At 39.8% G+C, this 22,223-nt stretch overlaps 1 protein-coding gene across 2 annotated transcripts in view; it reads left to right on the plus strand.

Annotated features, from left to right (window-relative positions):
* spryd3 (SPRY domain containing 3) overlaps positions 1–22,223 on the plus strand; it is a 61,224-nt gene that overhangs the window by 22,870 nt on the left and 16,131 nt on the right. For both annotated transcript variants that reach the window (XM_040152795.1, XM_040152796.1), the window contains exon 7: positions 11,450–11,599. In XM_040152795.1, the coding sequence (XP_040008729.1) occupies positions 11,450–11,599 (150 nt within the window). The remainder of the gene's footprint in view (positions 1–11,449; positions 11,600–22,223) is intronic.

A 22,223-nucleotide genomic window follows, 5' to 3' on the forward strand; every position in this document is an offset into this window, starting at 1 on the left:
ATGAGTGGACAAATTGACTTTGACAAGACTGGAAGGTTAGGTTTCAGAGGCATTTTTTGGCTGGCATATTATCACCAATTAATTTACGCCAAAGCCATTTGGCTTTTTTTTTAGCTAGGATTAATTAAAAAGTGTTTGTTCTGAAAGATATTTTATAAACTAATAAATTTAGTGTTCCTTTATAAGTGATCTGACTTCTTGATTTCTAAAAGATTATTTCATTGCAAATACATTAAGGGATTTCTTTTCCCTACCTTTGTCATAACTCAGTGTTATAGGCAAACAAAACATGTTTGATAATAATCAACATGAATTATGTTTTTTTGCTAGCCACCATGCTCCTGCTCTGCTGTTTTTCTTGAGAGGAGAAATTTGGCTGGCTTTCCACTGCGTACGTGCGGCTCAGTATGAACACAAGCCTCCAATCCTTTGCCTCCTGTTGTCACAGCAGTCGCTGTGTGCCCACCAACTTAATCCCCTCAGCTGCGGATGAGCGGGCCGACAAGTAAGTTGACAGCACCTGAGTCTGCAGTTATCAGTTTTCCCAAGTGTACTGGCGCTCACTCACAGTTCACATCTCACTTTCCCTCCCTCCCACTCTCTCCACAACTCCCCTCCATGTGGAGATTAAGGATGTATGTATCTTAACCTGTGACACATTTTTTGTGCTGTAGAGGTGTTCAAAAGTTTTTTAAACTTGGCTGCATATTGCAGTATCTACTCGGAGCATCTCTTCTTCTGCCCCAGCTTCGAATTTTGTTAGTTTGAACCACACCAGTCATTGTCAAGATTGTAATAACCATCGTTCCTCGTTGTACCTTTTCCAGTTGCCAGAGCCAGCTGTAGTACCAACGCCCCTTTAAGGTTGCCTGCTTCCTTCCTTCCTCTGGAAACAATAGTCATGAAGCCCAACATGACACTGCTCTTGGATGAAAGTTCACTACTTTCCCATCAAGTTGTTGTGGTTGCAACCTCTAAGGCTTAGCAGTGGCACCATCATGGTTGGCTCGTTCTCTGACCTGAGCAGCGTGAGAAAAGAGGAAACTAGCAATAATTTAATCCAAGACTGAGTGGAGGCTGGCTGTGGCAGAGTGGACCTGCGTCACACAAGATGACCGGAGTAAACCTGGAGTTCCAGTTGACGCAAGGGGTTAAAGGGAGTCCTGCCTTAGATAACTATGACATAAGTTTTGTTTTGTAGATCAGCGTGGGATTACACGAGTTGATATCAGCACTGCAACGCAAGACACTTGCATTCTACTTGACCCAGCAATATCGTGCTTTAATTACAGCATACAACAAAACTGATTACACCCCTGTGCAATTTCACTAAAATGTTACATAATTCAAAATTGTACTATTTTACAATAATTGTATTATTTTTAAGTTGAACTGTAGGACATTGGATCTTATGTATAAATAAAAACAAACAGGCTAGATTCATTGAAAATATGGGCCCTGAAGTACATTCTCAGTGCAACAAAAGTGAGTACACCTGTGATTTCCAATTCAGGCGAATTGCATGAACAAGGTTATAAAAGAACCTTTTAACACCACAGCCTTTTCTCAGTTTTGTCCTGGGTTTTGTGTAGTGCAACATGGCTGCATGTGGTGAGGGTTTGCCTGGACATGTTAGAAACCAGATTGTGAGACTTCATTAAAGATTGGAGCGGGTACAAGAGCATCAGTATGCTAGTGAACATAAGCCTTAAACACAACTGATGAAGTGGTTGGGAGGTAGCAAAAGAGCCATACTACCAGTAACAGAAGGGGTCCTCAAAAAACGACACCACACGCAATTAGCTATTTACGCAACCCTTACATTGAAAACAGACGGGTAAGTGCTTCTGACGTGGCACAAGGATTATCTGTGGAAACTGGTGTTTCAGTGACTGATCAGACAATGTGAAGGATATTGCATGAAGTCAACCTTTATGGACGATGACCAAGAAGAAAACCATTGCTGACAAAACTGCATAGAAGTGCAAGATGAAACTTTGCCAGAGAAATGAAAAGAGGCCTGACGAATTTTGGCAGCACATTCTTTGGTCAGATGAAACCATAATAAATTCGGTTGGATCATATGGAGTCCAGCATGTTTGGTGTGGACCTGGCAAGGACCACCACAGTGACTGCATAGTGCTGACTGTGAAACATGGAGGTTGGAGTGTCCTGATATGGGTCTCCATGAGTCCAAAAGGTGTAGGGGAGATGATATTTAGGTGGCAATATGAATGCAGGATTGTATACCCAAAAACTGAATGAAAAGATGACCCCCAGTTTCAGGAGGCTTGGCACAAGAGGAATTTTCAAATATTATAGTGATCTCAAAAACATAAGAGTTTGTAAAGAAGAAGAAAGTGAAAACTATGACCTGTCTTGAATCCAACAGAATCCAACAGCAAAGAGAAGTTTAAAAATAAAAATCTGAACGGCAGAGTATCCCTACATAGATTTAGGAAAGACTGGTATCATCCATGCCCAGGAAGATCTAAATTGTCATTGAAGAAAAGGGGGGTGTTCAAAATATTAAAAAATAACAATGAAATCTCATTAATGAAGGGTGTATTGAGTTGGTTCTTATGTTTGACTAATTAAATTGTAACGAAAGATCCATATTTGTTTTTCAAATGAATTGGCTTTATCCGCCTTGGGCTCTGGCTAAACAAAAAAACAAATAAAAATGTATAAAGTGGACAGGATTTGTAATTAGTTAACAATTTAGTTATACTGACTCAGTTTTGTTGTATAGTGTGTATTCCCCGCAGTAACTGTTCGCATTCCTAGATGTGTGTTATTGAAATGAAGACTACTGAGAGACTTTGATCAACTTCTTTAACATTGGATTCATTGTAAACAATATTCACTGGCTTCAGGAACTTGTAGGAGAAAACACAAGCAGCCTGAACTGAACCATCACAGTTCTAGTAGTCCCCGCATGGTGATTTACATTTTTGAGAAGGTGCATGTCGGCCACGGTGTAGCCTACAGTGTAACCTCATTCACCATGTATGTAGCCGTTGGTAGGGTATAACCCCTTAATCCAGAAGTATAATTCCATTTTAAAAGCTCTGCTTTATCTGCATCTGTACTACAGTTGTTGGCTTTTGTCACCAGAAGATGACACTGCTCTCCTGTTATCCACCTTTGTATTGTTCTCTTCATTTCGCCTTCACTGGCTGAGTTTCATCCTTTCTCCTTTTGTGAGATTCCCTTTCCATGTGTTCACATAATGACTGCTCTGTCTATGCTGCTTTAGCCTTTATATTGCTGTTTCACAATATCTCTTCTCGAAGTTCCCTGATATATATGTTTTGCCGAGGCGATAAAGCACTCTCAGTTGACAGATTTGTGTGCAAATGCCTTTCCAAACCCACCATACCATGCAACTCATTTGTTTCCAGCTTTGTCTCACACAACTGGTTGTAAGCTCCAATCCCCTGGAGGTGTGTTGAGAGTAGCTTTTGTATGTCTGTGTGGGGGGGTCGGTACTAAGCTTTTGCTATAAGCAGTTATGTTGTTAATATTCCATTGTCAGGAAGAGAGCAGAAGATTTATATCTAGTTCAATTATGGCCACAACTGGGGGATTTCAGAGAAGAAAAGAAGTTAAATGTACTTCATGTCTTTGTTCTTTAGTCTGCTGCTAATTTGTACCTTTTAAAAAAAAGTTTTGTCATCGTATATAGTACTGTGTCATGCTGAAATTATTATGTGACATCTGCTTTTAAGTTTGCTTTCAGTGGTAGCTCGGTATTGAGTTTGCCTGTTCTCATTTTTTCTGAATGTGTTTGGGGAAAGACACATTCTTACTTGAGTATATATCTTTTTGATAATTTCCTCAAACATAATTCTTCCAGTTGTCTATTTTATATATTTAATCTGATATGGATATTATTTGTCCATTGGTTTTATAACACACACTTTTCACACATAACAAGAACTACTGAAGGGCCACATACTGTATACTCCAAAACTGACGTGGACAGTGGACACCCACATAGTTCTGTTTATACTACATTTGGTGTTTACATAGGCAGCCATATTCACACATGTACAGTCTGCGCTCGACTCATTCTGCAACTGGAGTGGTGCATGTTAATCATCAAACCTGAGAATATATTCTACCCAATTTATTCAGTAGCAGAGTTTTTTCTCAATGCTTTTGAATTTCTTTACTTAAAGGTTTCCTGTTGAGTTTTTTGACTTCTATGGTGCGTTTTTATACGCGCATCAAGACGCAGGCGGGCGACGCGATATACAGCGCTGCGAATTTTTTCCACTTCATTCCACTTGCGTCAGCAGAAACGGAGAGACTGCTCACTAATTCAGCTCCACTTTTTGTTTGTGTTGCGAAGACATCAGCCTGATATCTGCAGGCAGCCGTTAGCTAGTGTTAGCTCCTCGCCGGGGACGGACTGAAGAAAGTAGCAGCTACACGCCGTTCAGTCAAGTTCCGCGGCCTCACATCTCGTAGCCAGAGCTAATATCTCTTCAATAAACACAAACTTTGCTTAGAGCTCAGATCAGTGTGTAGTCTTCTTTCAGTTTATCCCTCTCGTAGATGGGATCTCTAGATTTGCTACAAGACAACCAGAGTCACCTAACCATCCTGAGTAACAACTGTCCCATAAACTGCGGCGAGTCCACATGACTGTAATTATTCATGACACAGTTTATGAGACTCTTGTGACTCTAGGCGGCTGACATAGCAGCTATCATTTACGTTACTTAGCTTAAAATGACCTTTTTTTCGCATGTTGTAATAACTCGATTAGACATTTTACACATCATGCAGCATTAACTGAACCACTTACAACAATTAACCATTGTATACACAACATTTACCACAGATGTACATATTTATTGAGAAAAAGTGTAAATGTAGAAATTGATCTTTGGATTTTAGGAACCAATATCCAATAATACAAATATTATAATCATGCAATTTTTTTATGCAGCCCTAATTCCACTCATGTACAGGTGGCGATAACTCACCAAGCTATGCAGCAAAGCGCTAACAAAGGCGGGAGGACTGCACGCTAGTAAACATGAATGTAAAATATGCAGAATTTAACATACTTGAATTTCTCAGCTTTGCAAATGTTTTATGAGGAAGGAAATGCATTCATCGCATTTGTTAGACGAAAGTGATACACTGTGTGTGTTTTTGGTGAATAACGCTGAATGTAAACAAAACTTTTGGTTTTTAACACTGAACTCTGCTTTCTGACCTTGTCTTCAATTGTGTACTTCACATGTGCCTTGAGGGCAGTCCCAGGAATTAACTACATCATAAGCTGCTGCCTCAGTAAACCCGGTTGTAAATACTCACAGATTCTGAGTGGAAATTTGATCTTTACCTACATGTTAGTAAATATAGTTGTCTGTATTTCTGAGATTTTCTTGGTGAATCCAGTTATTCCGACTCTGGCTCAGATGGAAGCTTGTTTCAAGGTGTAGATTTAATTAATATATATATATTTTTCTGAAACACCTTTCTCATCCTCCGGAGTAGTGCACTTGTTTCAACCAGCACTAAGATGCAACATGAAGTATAACCGAATTTTGCTATTCTATACCCGCATTATATGTTTTTTCAACTTTTCATGTCATCCGCTCTCTGGTACTGTTTAGCTCTGCTAAACGCTGTGTTTTTCCGCAACCTTCCCGTAAAACTGTAACTTTTTACGACTTTGTCCAAATAAATTAGCGCTGGTGGCAATACTTGCTGGCATTGGAGCTGCAAGTTCATTTGGGCAACATCTTCCCAGCAGTGGTAATGGTGATAATAAATGGAGTGTATTAAAAGGTGATGAAAAGCTCCACATGGCCAGTGAATGATGAAGTGTCAGTGAAGGGCAACAATGTGGGTCCTTCGTTCTCACACGTTTCAGAACTCCCACAGAGACGATTGATTGATTGAATCTGAAAAGTGACTACATATGTCTGTTGTTTTCGGGCATTGTTTCGTGACGGAACTTGGGGCAATTGTGTAGTGGCTTAATGTTATCGTCAGTGTGATCACAGCCAGATCATAAAGGTAGTCACTTGCTGTATTGCAGAATTTTAAACAAAGTCTTGATGCAGGTGGGATGTTTCCGTAAGGAATGCCGCATGCATCCAGGCAAATATCATCTTGTCTTCTAACAGTAAATACTTGTTCACCGAACTCCACCTCACTTACTGCGTCAGTACTATGGTAATTACAGGTTGTGTTTAGATTTTGCATATTGCTTTGGTGCTAAGTGCCTCTTTGAACTTTCTAGCCCAGTTAAACAATGTCAGTCCCCCCTGAAAAGCACTTGTGATATCACATGACGCATTACATGCTTGAACAAGAAAGTTGTTAAAGCTTAGTAATGAGTGAGTGTTTTGTTTTGGATGCACTGTTTTTTAAAATTACACAACAATGCATTCACATATAATAATGTACTGGTAATACGTAAACATGATGTTTGAGGCATAAGGTATGAATCTGCCATTTGAGTTGAGCAATTGTGTTGTTTTGAAATATTTGAACTATTATGGAATAGGTGGGTCAACTGTGTAGCGGTTTTTTTCACGTAATTTATGACTCAAATGAACAAGGTTATACGGTATGTTTCAGTTTGATATAAACAAAGTCATGACATGGTTTTGGTAGAGTAACTTTAACACCATTTAGCATTAGTAGGATGCATTCACTACACACATCACCTATTAGCTGCTAGCCCATTAAAACAAAGCAGCAATGACAGAGTGGCTGTAACCTGCGGTGGTGTTATTGTGGTGGTTTTCATTCCATTAGGTCCATCTTGGTTGTCCTATGCACAAAACAGTGACTGATTGTCAAGTCAGATTTAGCTACTGGAGGGCATCCAACCCAAGTGAGAGATGAATTAGAGCAGGGAATCGCAGCCTCTGTTCCAAGGACAAGGAGGGCTCATATACTTTCCAAATTAAAGTGGCACATTTGGCCTGGATCATTCACATTATGTCCATATTTTAGTCTTTAAGCACACAAATTGTAAAGATTTATTGAGAGATGAAAGAACAGTGATGACGAAATGTGTAAGACGAGGAGAGGGGACAAAAATACACTTTTGCAAGGACCACAAGAGATCTGACATTGGAAAACAATTAGGAATACACAAAGAAGCAAACCCAAGAAAAAGCTAAATTTAATGAAAAGAATAAAAATATAAATGCAGTAAAAACAAAAGTAAGTAGCTGTGTTATATTGACCTACCAACTGTTATGTGATGTTTGATCAAGTTAGTTTGTTTGACAAGTGTGAAACACACGATAAAGAGGAGGTCTCCTAATTTCAGTCTCACCTTTCTTTAAGTTCCCCCATTAGGTGTGACAGGAAGCTGGCAGGACCACTCTTTGGGCGGTACATCTGTTTCCCAGGCAGCAGCTCAACAAAACATGGCCTTGCACACCGCCATCACCATTTTCACCACTCAGAATTACAGGAGAGAAAAAGAGAGAGAGAGAGAGAGACTGTCAGCTATCTCAGTGAGGCATGCTTTGCTCAAGGCTACGTCTCTCCTTTTCTGCCCTCTTGTCTCTCTCTCCCTTCCATTACTCAGCAGCAAGAAGCAAAAAAAAAAGGTGTGACTGAGTGCTCATCGCACCGAAACTCTTTCCTCCTCTCCCAAAAGAAAAGCAGTTGTCCAGGCATGAAAGTGCAGCAGGTTAAGGAGACACAAGAGTACACATGAAAGGACAGTCTCTAACAAAGACAGTGGAGGGTAATGCTGAAAGCTCTCTTTCTGCGAACAGTTAATCAGCAGAGTACTATAAAGAAACTATAAAGAAATCTTGTTTTGGTTCCAGGAATGTGAAGAGATTTTCTTTGTTTCCATTATTGTGAAAATGCATAGCAACGGCTCTTTGAAATAGCACACTAAGGGGAAAGTTGGCACTAACTTTCGTTATGGTAAATAATCTACAGTCGAAGAATGTTGCTCTTGAAATCACAAGTTGTTAACAGCCCAAATGTTAAATTATTACTTCACAGGTCCACCAGCCTTATCATTGCTGTTGAAATTGTCACAAAGGGTCTCGATCACAGATTAGACACAGAATATTTTTCTGCAGCTTTATGCAACAAGACTGACAACTACTAACTGATTGAATTACATAACTGTAGCCACAGGTATTAGTTTAATAATCCTGTAAGGCCAACTCAGTCTATGCACAGTTCTTCATATAGTGAGATCCTCATGGGGTCTGCTTGCTTTAATTTTGGGGAAATTGATTCAAGTTTATGAAAATCTCCAGTTTGTACTCCCTTAAAAAACCTTCAGTTTAGTTTTCAGCTCTCAGATGAACATAATGTCTTCATTAAAGGTACCCTGTGGGGATTTTGACCACTAACAGCACTCTAGAGTAATGATTTTGACCGAGTACTCGTCTTGTTTATCGCATGCATGCACCCAAGGGATGCACATGCACGAGGACGGGGATGGCAAACACACGTTCCTGCCACAGTTTCATGCTGTTGCACTGATCACAAGTTGGCAGTGGTAACCGTTCCAAGAAATGTAGCATTGCAACAGGGCACGAAAGATGACGACTGGAGGCTGGCAAAAATGGATATAAACAACAGAGACTTTAAAATATTTAAAAAAAAAAAATCAGCTTTACAAATGTTTTTTATGAGGAAGAACGTGTATTCAACATACTTGATAGATCTCAAAGATACACACAATGCGTTGTGGTGAGAAACGCTCAATTTAAACATGAAAAAGTTAAATTTTAAATGTTGCAAAAAACTCACTGAAAGGTGCCCTCATTAATTGTCCACAGTAGAGAGAAAACAGGAAATGAGGGCAGAGGGAGATAGCAAATAACATGCAACAAAAGTCAACGGGTGGACACAAACCAGGGATGTTGAGTTTTCAGGACATCTCTAATATTTCTTATGTTAATGAGTTCCCTTAACAACCTGGAATTTGTTGTGTGTTCATTGTGTGTTTTTGAAGGAACTACACAAGTACAAGGTCTCAGCAACCAGTTTAATCTATCATCAAGCTCAGAGACTTAGATGAAACTTTTTGATTATGTCAGCTTCATTTCTGAGTGATTTTCAGTTTGATGGATCCCTAAGCAACAGGGAATAACAATAATAGTAATAACTTAATTGACACACTTGACTTTTTTTTTTTTTTTTTTAACATAGATGTTGAATAGCTGTTCCAACGAGGTGTGTCCATCAAGTGGCTGGCTAGTGAAACGTACACCCCACACCCAGGTGGTGTTACAGACACGTACACACACGCACGCACACACGCTCGCACACAAACGCGAACATAAAGGCTTAATACAGAAGTATTTCAAGCCGGGGGCGTATTTTTCATTGTGCAGACTCACACATTTACACTCATGCACTCATAAGGCATGAAAACACTGCTCAGCCTAAAGGCTTTGTGGTTGCCTAGCTGCCCACCTACTCACCTGCTCCCACCTTTCTTCACCTGTTTAGATGCTTAAGACCAAAATAGACCCAAGACTAATTGTGTTATCAACGGGTAATGTACGTGCAATCTCCAGTGGCTGTTCATACTTGTAGAGTAGTCAGCAGGGGCGGTTCAGCGAGGGTTTGCCTGGGTTTGGAGGTTTGAATTTATCATGGTACCCACTCACTTAAGGACACACTTGTAAAAGCTTGTTGCGTGAGTAAGTCCTTCACCTCTTGAATGACATTGGGTCTAGTATCCTGCCCAAGCTTGATCTGCTGCGACCATCTTTCGTCTCCATCTCAACTTTTCCGTTTACAAAGACTTGCATTACTGCAGGCCCTTTGGGACCGGTCACCTAATTAACCAATTAAAACAAAAGCTGAAACAAAGACAGTGAGGAAAATTAAATAACAGCTATAACTAGGTCTACTGAGAAACCTAAAGCTAGGATATGCTTAAAATAAACTAGTTTATACGATTTGTTACCCCACCAAGTCTGAGGGGAAGTGTTTATAGCTGTTCTGAACACCCACTCTCAAAGGCGGGGTAGAAACCCTGCTGTCATAGAGAGGTACGAGACTTTCTCTTCTCACAGGCGTTAATGGTGTTGCCCTTTCTTGTACACATGAAAACTGACAAAAGTAATAGCAGTAGTTGTCTGCAGCTTGTTCTATGAGATTGTGCTTAGGCACAGTGGTGCTTTGTGCTAAATGCTAATGTCAGCATGGCAACATACTCGCAATGACACTGCTGATATGGTGACGTTAAGCATGTATAATGTGAACCATGTTAAGTGTTTTAGCATGCTAACATTTGCTGATCGGCACCAAACACAAAGTACAGCTGAGGCTGATGGGAGTTTGATTAGTTTTGCAGGTGTTTTGGCATAAACCGAAGTATTGGACAAGTAAAAGATATTAGAGATATTTATCAGGATAAGTAAAATGTTTCGCTTTTCGTCTATCGCCACAAGCAGTTCAGAGGTTGAACACGTTGGTAGGTTTCATTCTCTTGGCACCATGAATGTCAGTACCAAATTTCACTCCAATCGTCTAATAGTTGTCAAAACATTTCACCAAAATCCAAAAATCTCAACCACATGGTGACGCTACAAGTAAAGTTAGGGGATCACCAAATTTAGTAGGATTCATCATCAGAGGACCTTGAATGTTTGTACAAAAATTTCATGGCAATGCATCCAATATTTTTTGAGATATTTCAGCCTGGAACAAAGTGTTGGAGCAGTAGACTCGGCCAGCCCTTGTACCATGTTGCTAGGTGGCTAATAAAGGGAGAGCGTGAGTGAGAAGTTCAAAACCCGTCTGTTTTCCCACCTCTACATACCTGGCCAATCCCTGTGTGAAGTGTGCATGCTTGCTGAATCGTTGGTTTCGGAAAGTAACAAAAATTGTCAGACCTTCTTCTCAATCCTGGCCTTTATTGTCATATGTGAAGAAACACAGTGAAGCCACAGTTAAAGAAGGGGAGAGGGGTTAAAAGACTAAGACATGTCAAAATACATAGAAGCTTTTAAAACCAGCAATAATCCGGATATAAGTAATGCATAGTATAATTTATCTGCAGGTGTGTAGTGTAGTGCAATGTTCAGAATGCGCAAAATGTGAGTTGTGCAAATGATCTTGGAGTGCAAACGTTCAGCGGAGTGCAGCTTTGATTGTTAATCACTGGCTGTTCGTTGCCCTGTGGCTTGTTGAAAATGATGTGGAAGATGATGCGACGGTCATTTCATTTGAGGCACTGACTCCTTTAGCGTGGACGTTGTTGTTTTTGTGAAAGCTTAACCAGCAACACGTCATTTACATGGATAGTGATCGACATCCTTATCTGGCTAGGGTTAAGTGGGCAATAACTCAGATGGTAATATGAGCCTGTATCTGATCATGTTTGTGTTTAATTAGTCCCTCATTTGTATTATGTATTTCTTAACATATTAACCCCTATTACTCTTTCTCTCTCCTTCTGTAACGCCTTCCTCAGCTCTTGGAGTATGTTGGCAAAGGAAAGAGCATCATGGACGTGGGTTTGGCCCAGGCCCGCCAGCCACTCACCACCCGCTGCCACTACTATGAAGTGGAGATCGTTGATGCTGGGGAGAAATGCTACATTGCCCTGGGCCTGGCAAGAAGGGTGAGCTTTCTAAAAAAAGAACAACTTTTGAAAACTTCACATGTATCTACACTCAACAGGGAAGCAGTTTTTTTTTTTGTTTTTTTTTCATCTGGCACCTTCCCCCATTTTTCCACACTGTCATATATTAAGCAGTCTAGCTCAATGAGCCCAAGGGATGTGGAGTGCATGAATAAGCCTCCCATTGGCGCAGTCTTGCAGTTTGCTTTTTTATACTCGGGTCCTCATAGTTCAACAAGTGGTTGAGCTAACAGCATACTAACGATGGAAAACTATGACAAAAACCTGAATTGGGAATAAGCAGACAGGTAATTAGCTTGTGCAAAATGTTCCTCAGACCCTGTTTTGGAAGTGTTGAGGAAGAGCAGCAGTTCTCCTGTCCTTTTAAAGGTAGAATTTCCCACATACATGCAAACATGCCCCTTTTTAGTGGGCAGAGAGTGTGTGAAATAGTCTACTACTAGTAAACAGCAGTACTGTCATAAGCTTTATTTATTTTCCCATTATCCTGCAGCTTAGCCATTCTCTTTGGATCTAATGGCCTACTTTGGGTACATGAAACACTTCCAAGAGGAAAATACAATTAGAGAAATTTTAACACCTCCCATTTGAGCCCTCATTTCTTTTTCCAAAGAATGCACATACGGTTCCCATTTAAGCATTAGCACACTGCAGCTCTGCGAGTGACTGTTACCATGTTGACCTGCTTTGAAGAATAAAACACACAAACCTGTAGATGTTTGGGCACTGACGGAGAATGATACACATCAAGAGGTGCCAAGAGTGAATAAAATAGGGGTTAACAATACACAGCTGCAAGGATGTTAAGTATAAGCGGTAATAGTTTAGGATCTTGCACCAGTTACACTAGAGCTGTTTTGAATCCTCTTTACTAAGCTTATAAGGACATGGTTAAACTTGTATAAATGTCTGCTTTCTGACTGATGGATTTTCTCATAAAACCTATTCGCATTACAGTTTTACCAAATCTTCTGATTCAGGAACTATGTCTTATACAGTAGGGGTGGATTTGTGAGTTTTTTACACTCTGTACGTTTAGCCTTGAAAGTGTTATGAATGTGAAATATTAGTGACTGCCGAAGCCAAGGCATGTGGAGAGCTGCCAGCACTGTCTCTCTGCTCCTTTTAATAACAAAAATAAATGATGAAACTTGTACAACATCTTTCAAGGTCTCAGAGGCAATTTATATAAAAAAAGGAACCGAGGGATGCACAGGTCACTGAATAACATGAAGACAGAGAGAGCTGCATACAGAGAGGAGTGGTTGAGCTGGAGAAACACACTTACACAGTATGTGTGTGCCCGACCTACAGGTTTCCATCCAAGAATATTGGTAAATAATTAAAAATTGGAAACCCTTATTTGGACAGTCTTCTTAGGTTTGTTTGCTTTTTGCAAATTAGTTGACGTATACAATGAGAAAATAAGAAATAATAAATCAGTTACGCTGATAGCGTTTACTGTCTTAATAAATGTGTTATTCGCCATCATACTCTTTGACAAACTATAATTCTGAGGCTACAGTGCATATTTGTCCATTTTTCAAAAGAGGATGAAACAGTTCTTGGAAATACTTGTGGAAACAGCTTTTAAGCATCAGGCATCTGGGAGGGCATGTCCCTTGCCAGCGATTGACATCTGAGAGCTAGTGTTGTTAGAAGACCTGCTACCAATTTCTGTGGTGTGCTACTGACAGGAGCATGTCACATTGTTGATATAAAACGTTTATTTTCCTTTTTCAACAAGCCCAAATTGCATCGGTTATGTACCGTTGTATCCTCTTTACAACATTGTACATTTGGAAGAACTGTCATGCTGCTAAGTTTGTTTTTTCCCTGGAAAGTGGAAGTTAGCTAGCATAGCCAGCACAGAGTCCCACTAGACCTTATTTTTTGTTCAAGTTATTTCAACTCCTGCTGAGTCTTTGGCAGCTCATGAACACTGTGCTGTGTTCATCCAGCATTATAAAAAGGCTAGCATTAGCAGCAAATGACCAGACTGTCAAAACGCACAGTAACGAGTAGACCTGTAACCTCAGCACTCTGTACGTTATCCCATGATTCGAATCAGAACACAGCAAACAAATGTACTGAGTCACAGAGTAACACAGCGAGTGCTCAGATCACAACTGGGATAAGCTAAAGGCTAACAAAGACAACCCCAAGCGGGTTTAACCGCCCGTGTGCCCTTTGAAATTGAACAATACAACACAGCGATACGATTGGTCATTGAAATTGTGTGAATATCATCAATAATAAACACACAAAACACTGTAGTAGATGAGTATAAAAATATATATATTTTACAGCATAGTGGTATGTTTACATACACAAGCATCGTGTCATTGGAGATTCTCCCGAACAACAGTGAAACTCCTTTTTTTTTAAGAGAACGAATTAACTCGTGCCCTACCTGTTTGGCCCACAGTAATCCATGACAGATTTATAGCCAATATCTTGAAGCACGCAGTCTCATTTATATCAGACCCATGGAAATACCCCTATGCTGGAAAGAACACACTAACACATACCACAACTCACATAGACTGTACCATGTACTCACGTAGCACACCTATATCATACTGCTATTTCATGTTCAGATATCATGTGTAAAGAAAAATGATGCAAAGATATTATATAAGGATGTTATGTAAGGATGTTTTCATAGTCTAAAAGTAGATAGTTTCACAGATGTACAATATAATAAAATTGTACAATACAAAACAACTATTAGTTCCTGCCCACACAGATATTGCACCATCACCAACTGTACCGTAGTGGTGAGTGGTACCAAAAATTCATGCCCCCTTAACTTAAATGTCAGTTTAAAAAAAAAATTATTATTAATTTTAAGTACACAAATCAAAATAAACACCAAGGATATACTGTATATACTAATTTCTTAACAAAAATGGAATTTTAAATTCATTTTGACTTTTACAGCCATTAAATCACATTATACTCCGAATATACATATCTTATATTTACTGAATTATATTATATATAGAGAGAAACAAAACGACTGGAATATCCTCTGATGGAGCTAAACAAAAACAGAGTACATGTGCACACACATTCTCTCAGTTAAACACACACAGACAGTGCTCCCATGGGTGAGAAAGAAACTGAGTGGTGATAACTCCAGTCCCATTACCTCCTCAGAGTTCCCCTGTCTTTTCTTTTTGCTCCACTACTTTTCTCTCTCCATCTGGGTTTCATTATAAAGATATTAAGCTTAAGTCCAAGAGAGGTGATAAAGGAGCAAATTGAAGGGCTTGGGTAATAACTGTTTACTCAACAGCAGTCGCAAGTTTGAATACTGGTCTTTTTCACATAGCAGCCGTGGTAAGAAAGCAGGCCTGAATACGAGCAAAAATTCACTCATTAATATCCTGCAGACTTTCCAATTATTCCTGTCTCTCTCACTGTCTCTCCCTTTCTATTTATTGTGGTTCCTGACAGCAGGCTCAACTTTGTGCTCAGTTTTCATTATATTCTTCCCTCACGCCAAGTCTCTTCCCATCTTAACATTTGCAGTAGACAGTCATGTCTTAAGAAAAGTGTCACATTTTTTATTAAGGTCTCTGTGTTTGTTTTTAGCCATGCTAGATGTGAGGGTCTGGGGATGGTAATGTCAGTCGGTCCACCACTTTGGCACAGACTTAAATATCTCAACAACTAATGGATGCATTGGCTGGAATTTGGATGGATTAAGCAGAGATCCAAAGTAAAACTGGAACTTCCAGGTTCTGTTCCAGAAGTAAGAAAACCTCATTCAAAATCCCATTGACATTTGTAACTACGCTAACAACTAGAAATCCAGCCTCAGAACAGCGCCTTTCTCAACATATCATGTGGCTTGCTTCAAATGTCTATAGAAGGATGGTAGTTTTTTGAAGAACAATTTAGTATTGTTGTTCATTCATTATTTATGTTTTTTAAGCAGCCTTTAACCAACACTGTTTCCCATAAGCCCTAGACAATTGTGGGCTAAACATTACAGCCTGACAGAAGAGGTGACTACATGAGCGTGTTGAGGGGTTGCATCTAGTGCAGATAAGTCTGTAATAACAGCAGGACAGAGAGGACTGAACACTGTAGAAGCTTTTAGACAGCAGAGATTACAATTACAAATTTGAAAAAAACAAAGAGAGTGTTGGAGACTTTTATGGATATGGACAAAATGGAATTGTCTGTGTTTCCACTTTCTTTTTTTTTTCTTTTTTTTTTTCTCCCAAAACCACAAAGGTTTCAATTTTTTTATAGCAACTGCTGTAGTGGAGCTGATTTCTTTTAAAATATGAAGAGTAAACCCCAGGAACATTTTTTCATAAAGCCTGATGAAAGAAATGCTGAATTAGAGATTGCAGTGAATTACAGAAGCTCGTGGAACAGAGGCTAGCCTGGACGAGATGCAATGACTTTGGCTCTTTTATTTGGTTCAGACACACATGTACTCCTGAGGTCGAGGGTGTAATAATTTTAGTGATCCCCAGACTTTTCCTCTAGTGTCATCAGCAGTTCAGGTTTTTATTTCTCCAGTACCTTGATTTATGACTAAATACACTGAAAAACTAATGACATTACCATCAGTCTCAGCTGTACTTTGTTTCCTGCTAATTAGAAAATGTTAGCATGCTAACATGCTAACACTTAGATGGTGTGCATGGTAAACATTACACTCGCTAAACATTATCATGTACCGGAGTAATGCCTCACAGAGCTGCTAGCATCAAGGCAGACTCTTAGGCTTGTTTACGTGAACATTCATTGTCCAATTGCACTGCACTTAAATTCTGGTCAAAATCCAAATGTTTTCAAAGATGTCAAATAAAGGGAAGGTTGAGGTTCAAATACGTTAGAAGCAAATTAGCTGGTTAAAAAAGAAGGTGAAAGTAAATTGTTAATTCCCCAAGCTACTGTTACCAGTTTCCTGTCCAACAGGGAAGTTGAAGGAATTTGTGCTATGTGATAAGTTTGAATGCTTTTTATGTAAGATAAATGTGTTGTTTTGTATCCTTGTAATCTCAGATCTGTTTTGACCCCACTGCAGTTCCTAAACCTGTCATGACCTCTCGCTTTCTCTCTCATTCCTCTGAAGATAAGGGTCTTCGTGAATGTACAGCATGCATATGCTTGGTAGCACTGTTGTTTTTCATCCGGTACACACACTGGTTGCTATGCTGTGGGACAAAGAGAGATCTAGCCTTAGTTATGAGGTTAAGAGTGTAGGGGTTAGATGGGACTGTTTGCGTGTGAGTGTGCGTGTGTGTGCGTGTGTGTTTTTTGGGGGGGGGGGCAGCAAGTCGGGAGGTAGAAAAATCAAGGGAAGCTATTCAGAATATGAAAAACACAGGAAAAAAAATCAGGAAAACCCTCATGTCCTGAAAAACAAACCCTAAAATCCTACAAAAAAGAAAAAGATCATAACCCTGTGGGAGGGTAGGGAAGTGAAGAAACAGGATAGGTGTCATAGTTGTAATGGAGGAGTGAAGGGACAGATACAATATGTGGTTCAGCAGCCATCAGTGTTCTGAATGAAACAAATGGTTTTCTAGGTTCATCTTTGACCCTCCATCTCTGATGAGTGTATTGGCTAACTCTCTGTTCTGTTAATGAACATAAACACAGTCATAAAGCCCCACACACAAACTAACAGTATGCGCTCTTACACATAAACAAGAAATAAAACCACTCAGGAGACTGGAATGGCAATGTTTCCTCTGTCCTCGTATGCCCCAGGACCTGGTCCTGGGAACAGCTTTCTTCCTCTTCCTCCTGTGATGCAGCAGTCCTACTAACCATTTTTCAGTGCTGCTCTTGTGAACCTGTGTATTCTAACAGGGTCAGTTTGGTACAAAACAAAAGACCAGTCACTGTGCCAAGGCCTCAGTACACACAGCACCACCAGCACAACAAGTACAAGTTCCTCCCTGATATAACTTAAAAATACAGCTGCAACGATAAGTCGATTATTTGATTAGTCCATTGACAGAAAATTAATCTGCAACTATTTTGATAATCGAGTAATAACGTATTAGTGTTCTTTAACATGTCATACATGACATTAAACGGAATATTTTTGGGTTTTTGACTGTTGATTGGACATAGCAAGACATAGCAAGACATTTAAAGATGTCACCCCGGGCTGTTGAAAATTATAACAGGCATTTTCATTATTTTCTGACATTTTATTATACAAAACGATTAATTAAGAAAATATTCAGTAGATTTGGTTGAAAATGAAATAATTCTTGTATAATTTGTTGTTTGTTTCAATTTTTTGTTTAAGATCATGTAAATTAGACTGATAATGGACTAGGAATGACCATGTGGTGAGGTGTAATTTTTGCACAAGAGATACCACCACCAAAGTGATCATGATCTTCGTCATTCCTTATTCTGTCACTGTGATGACTGAATATATGTTAGTTCAGAGGTGGAAAGGCATGACTACCTAGCTTGGCTCTAAAGATGGCAAGGTTGGTTAGTTTGTGGGTCCACAGACTGAAATAATCTTGACACTGATGGATTGCTATGAAATTTAGGAGAGAGATTCAATTAAAATGCCTTTGATCCCTGTACTTTTCCTGTAGCGCCACCACCAAGTCCACAATTTTGGTTTGGTTGAAATATCTCAACAGTTATTGGATGGATTGCAATAAAATTTGGTACAGACATTCATGTTCCTGATGGAATTATTTTCACTAACTTTGGTGCGCCCCTGACTTTCATTTAGTGTCATCATCAAAAAAATAAACCTGTCAGCGGTCACTGGTTTACAAACTATGTATTGGTGTTTCTAATTTACCTCAGACATATGTTTTCATTACTCAATGGCCAATTTTTATTACTTAGTAGTGGGTTGGAAGAGTGCAGGGGGTCAGCTGACAGGTATACCGATATATCTGCAATGAGCTAATACTGGCTGATATATTGGCCTGGTAGATTATCACTCTACCTCTAATGCTGGCACTGACAATTAACTGAAAGCATCGCTGTGTGTAAGAACGCCCTCAGAGTCCCTAGCATGGATGTAGACTTTTAGACTTCTTTTGAGAGAGTCTTTCCTTAAATGTCAACAACCTTCAATTAATTTCCTCTACCAACCACAATATTGATATTAGTAACAAGTGCTTCCTTGCAGTCTGAATTCTGTACTCTTATAGCACTCCCATGGTTTGTTTTTGACTGGTCCAGGCCATTGGACAGTACTACCTCTGAAGCAAGTGAGATGTGGGCAGGGACCTCAGCTCTAATCTTCTAATCACAATTTGACCGAGGTTCCTGCATTTGAAATGCAGATAGTACCTGACTAAGTACCTTAAAATGTTCACAGAAAAGGTGTATAGCATTAAAATTTGCAGATCGCTAAGGGATCATTTGTTGTTGGGCACACATTTAAATGTATGTATAAAATACTGAGCACACTGCTAAGCTGCCAGTCATTCAGTGAGCAAACTTAGTAGTGTATCAGTTTTATCTCTTTGCATCGAGAAATCGCTTGCATATGCGCTTGCATCAGTAAAAAGTGATGGACATGCCCAAACACATACACACAGATGGGCTGCTGTTCTCTTCTCTCCAGTCAGATCATCAGCTAATGTCAGATGGTTGCTGTTATCGTGTGGGGAGCTAGAGGTTTTAGCCTGATGACACAAGGTTATACAAACAGACCTGCATTAGTTCCACACACAGCCTCTGCCCAACCCCTATATGCGAGGTTGTGTGGGCACGTACAAAGAGAAACACATTACTTTCCCTCCTTACAAACAGTACCTTCAGCACACACACACACACACACACACACACACACACACACACACACACACACACACACACACACACTCACATCTCGGGTAATTCATAGCTTAAGTTATATTTTTAGACAGCGTTGTGATATGCCAGTTTGATAGCTGCAGTAGATGATGGGTATCTGCGTTCATGGTTTTCCTCTTGGCCCGCACCTTTCTCCTCAGTATTCTTTCATACTTGTTTACTCTGCCAAAGTGTGGAAATGCAGGCTGCTCTGATGACACCGATGTAGCAGCTGCGGATCAGATATTGCAGGCCCTTTCTCTGCTATGCCGTGGACACAACGCCAGTGTTTGTTGTTCTTAGAAGCAGCGTGCATTTCACTGATGGCTTCTGCAGGTCAGTGGGGGTATTGACCATGTTTCGACAGTGTACGTGAGAGTGGACCGGCTGGTTAACATAGTGTTCTCATTCTAAAATGCATTTCATCATTTGTTGATAGAGAAGTGTAGGTGTGATTTAGTGGTGCCACAACTGATTGAAGAACAAAAGTTCACCAACCACTGTAGGTCGGTTTCTTCTATCAGAGGTAAGCTGTTCCAGGTTCCACAAAACAAATCTTATTACTATGTCAGATTTTTTTTTTTTTTTTTTGGAACTTAGACATCCATGACTAATACGAACTACTTGGCAAAGTGTATCTCTCTTCTACATGGGTTGCTATCAAATGGCAAATTGGATTACCCCACATAACTTTCAGTTGTAGCAACTATGGTATGTCAAATTAGTGTGCCGTTTGTTGCCTGTCAGCTGTCCGCTGACTTATATTAAACCAAGAATCTCGTAAACAGAGTCTTAAATATACACTTGACGGCCACATACTTGATGTTGTGCTACAGACTGAAGCTAAAGCTACATGTTCCAGACAAATGGTCAGCATCCTTACTATCTGATGATCTACGTAGAGGACACAGACATAAAGAAACAGCTGAAAATTGCTCTTATATTGCAGTGTAGAGGTAGTTAATCCTAGTATTGTAAGTATGATAAAGAAAATGTATAATCAAACTGTTATTTTGTTCTAACATAACCCAGTTTGGCTGCTTAGCTTCCAAACTTCCCTACTACTTTTCACTTTTAACATGTCAGAGAAAAAGGCTTATTGCACGAGGAAGGCGCATGCAACACTATGTTAGCATTGGTTGGGGTTGTAGGAGTGAATAAACTTGGATGGTGCTGTATGAAAAGTTGGGGGATCACCACAGTTCACAAAGACCATGAATGTCTGCATCAAACTTCATGGTAATCCAGCCCGCAGTTCTCAAGACATTTCACTCTGAACCACAAATATCAACCTGTGGACTAAAGTGGTTGGCCAATCAACTGACCTTACTAAATAGGAAATACTGTAATATTCAGATACTGCAATTTTGTAAAGCTGCATTTTCAGTTTGTAGAGAATGGAGTGCCACATATATCAACCTATGGACCAAAGTGGTTTGCCAATCAACTGACCTTACTAAATAGGAAATACTGTAATATTCAGATACTGCAATTTTGTAAAGCTGCATTTTCAGTTTGTAGAGAATGGAGTGCCACATATATCAACCTATGGACCAAAGTGGTTTGCCAATCAACTGACCTTACTAAATAGGAAATACTGTAATATTCAGATACTGCAATTTTGTAAAGCTGCATTTTCAGTTTGTAGAGAGTGGAGTGCTGGTTCAGTGTTTCTCACTGAAACCGTATTTATTTGATGGATAGAGTAAACCGAGTAGATGTTTTGAATTAGAGATGATGGAGAACAATTACCAAGAATACAGCTATGAAAACAGGCATTTAACAGTTGATCCATTTATCAGGCACAAGTCTGTGGTTCACATTAAAGCACTATAAATCAATTCCTTATTTGTTTAGCCGTTCCTAATGTTGTCTTATTTCAGTGTTGTTTCTAATCACTGATCAAATCTGAGTCTGTGGATCATCAATCAGGGATCAAACACTCAGGCGTTCCTCTTCTCCTAGTGGAGATGAAGCCCACATGCCAGTCAGCCAGAGGAATCCTCAGGCTTGTGGTTGAGACTAAGGGGAAGAGGAGCAGACTTGGCGGATCAAGAGGTTTCAGGCTTGGAGCAGTAGCTGCATTCCTCCATGTCTCTCTGTCTTCCTCTGCTGATGTCTCACTCTGTCCTTCTCCCGCACTCTCACTTTCCCCCCATCCATCTCCATTTCCTGTTCATCAATCCCCAGTGGGGTTGTCAGACATGATTGCTGATGTTTCCCTGATGTCCTGGCCTCAAATGGTGCAGTCTATCTGCCTGGCCCAACCAAGCTGCCGTCAGCTGTGTCCCCATTACTCATTACTCTTCTCCCCACAGGTGCTAATAGTAATAACTTAATCGGCCTTATTTTGCTTATGAGTAATGTATTGCCTTTTCAGTCTATGCATCAGTCATCAGTAGCTGTTCTTTTGTTTGGATAAAAGCATGTTTCCCTTTACAGTGACTTGCTAAAGGCTGACTTTTTTTATTTTTTGGATGACATAATGTTCATATGTCGGGTTTCTTTGACTCTAGAGAAGATGAATACGAAAGGTATTTTGGCAGTTTTTGGCTTTTAATAATAGCTGACAAGAAATGCTGCAGAGAGAGTTTACCTGCAAGAGAGAATGTGAACAAGAAAGCATTTAGAAGATGTAGTCTAGTGAGAGATGAAAGAAAAGCATAATGTCATTGCCCTCCTCCTCGTCCTTCCTCTCTTGCTCAGTATTGTGTTTCTACAGTAATGGAGGTGCAGCCTAGAAGACAGATAAAAATCTCTGGTAATTACCTCTGAGTCACGCTCT

Source organism: Xiphias gladius, chromosome 18 (genome assembly GCF_016859285.1).
Source record: "Xiphias gladius isolate SHS-SW01 ecotype Sanya breed wild chromosome 18, ASM1685928v1, whole genome shotgun sequence".
NCBI lineage: Eukaryota > Metazoa > Chordata > Actinopteri > Istiophoriformes > Xiphiidae > Xiphias > Xiphias gladius.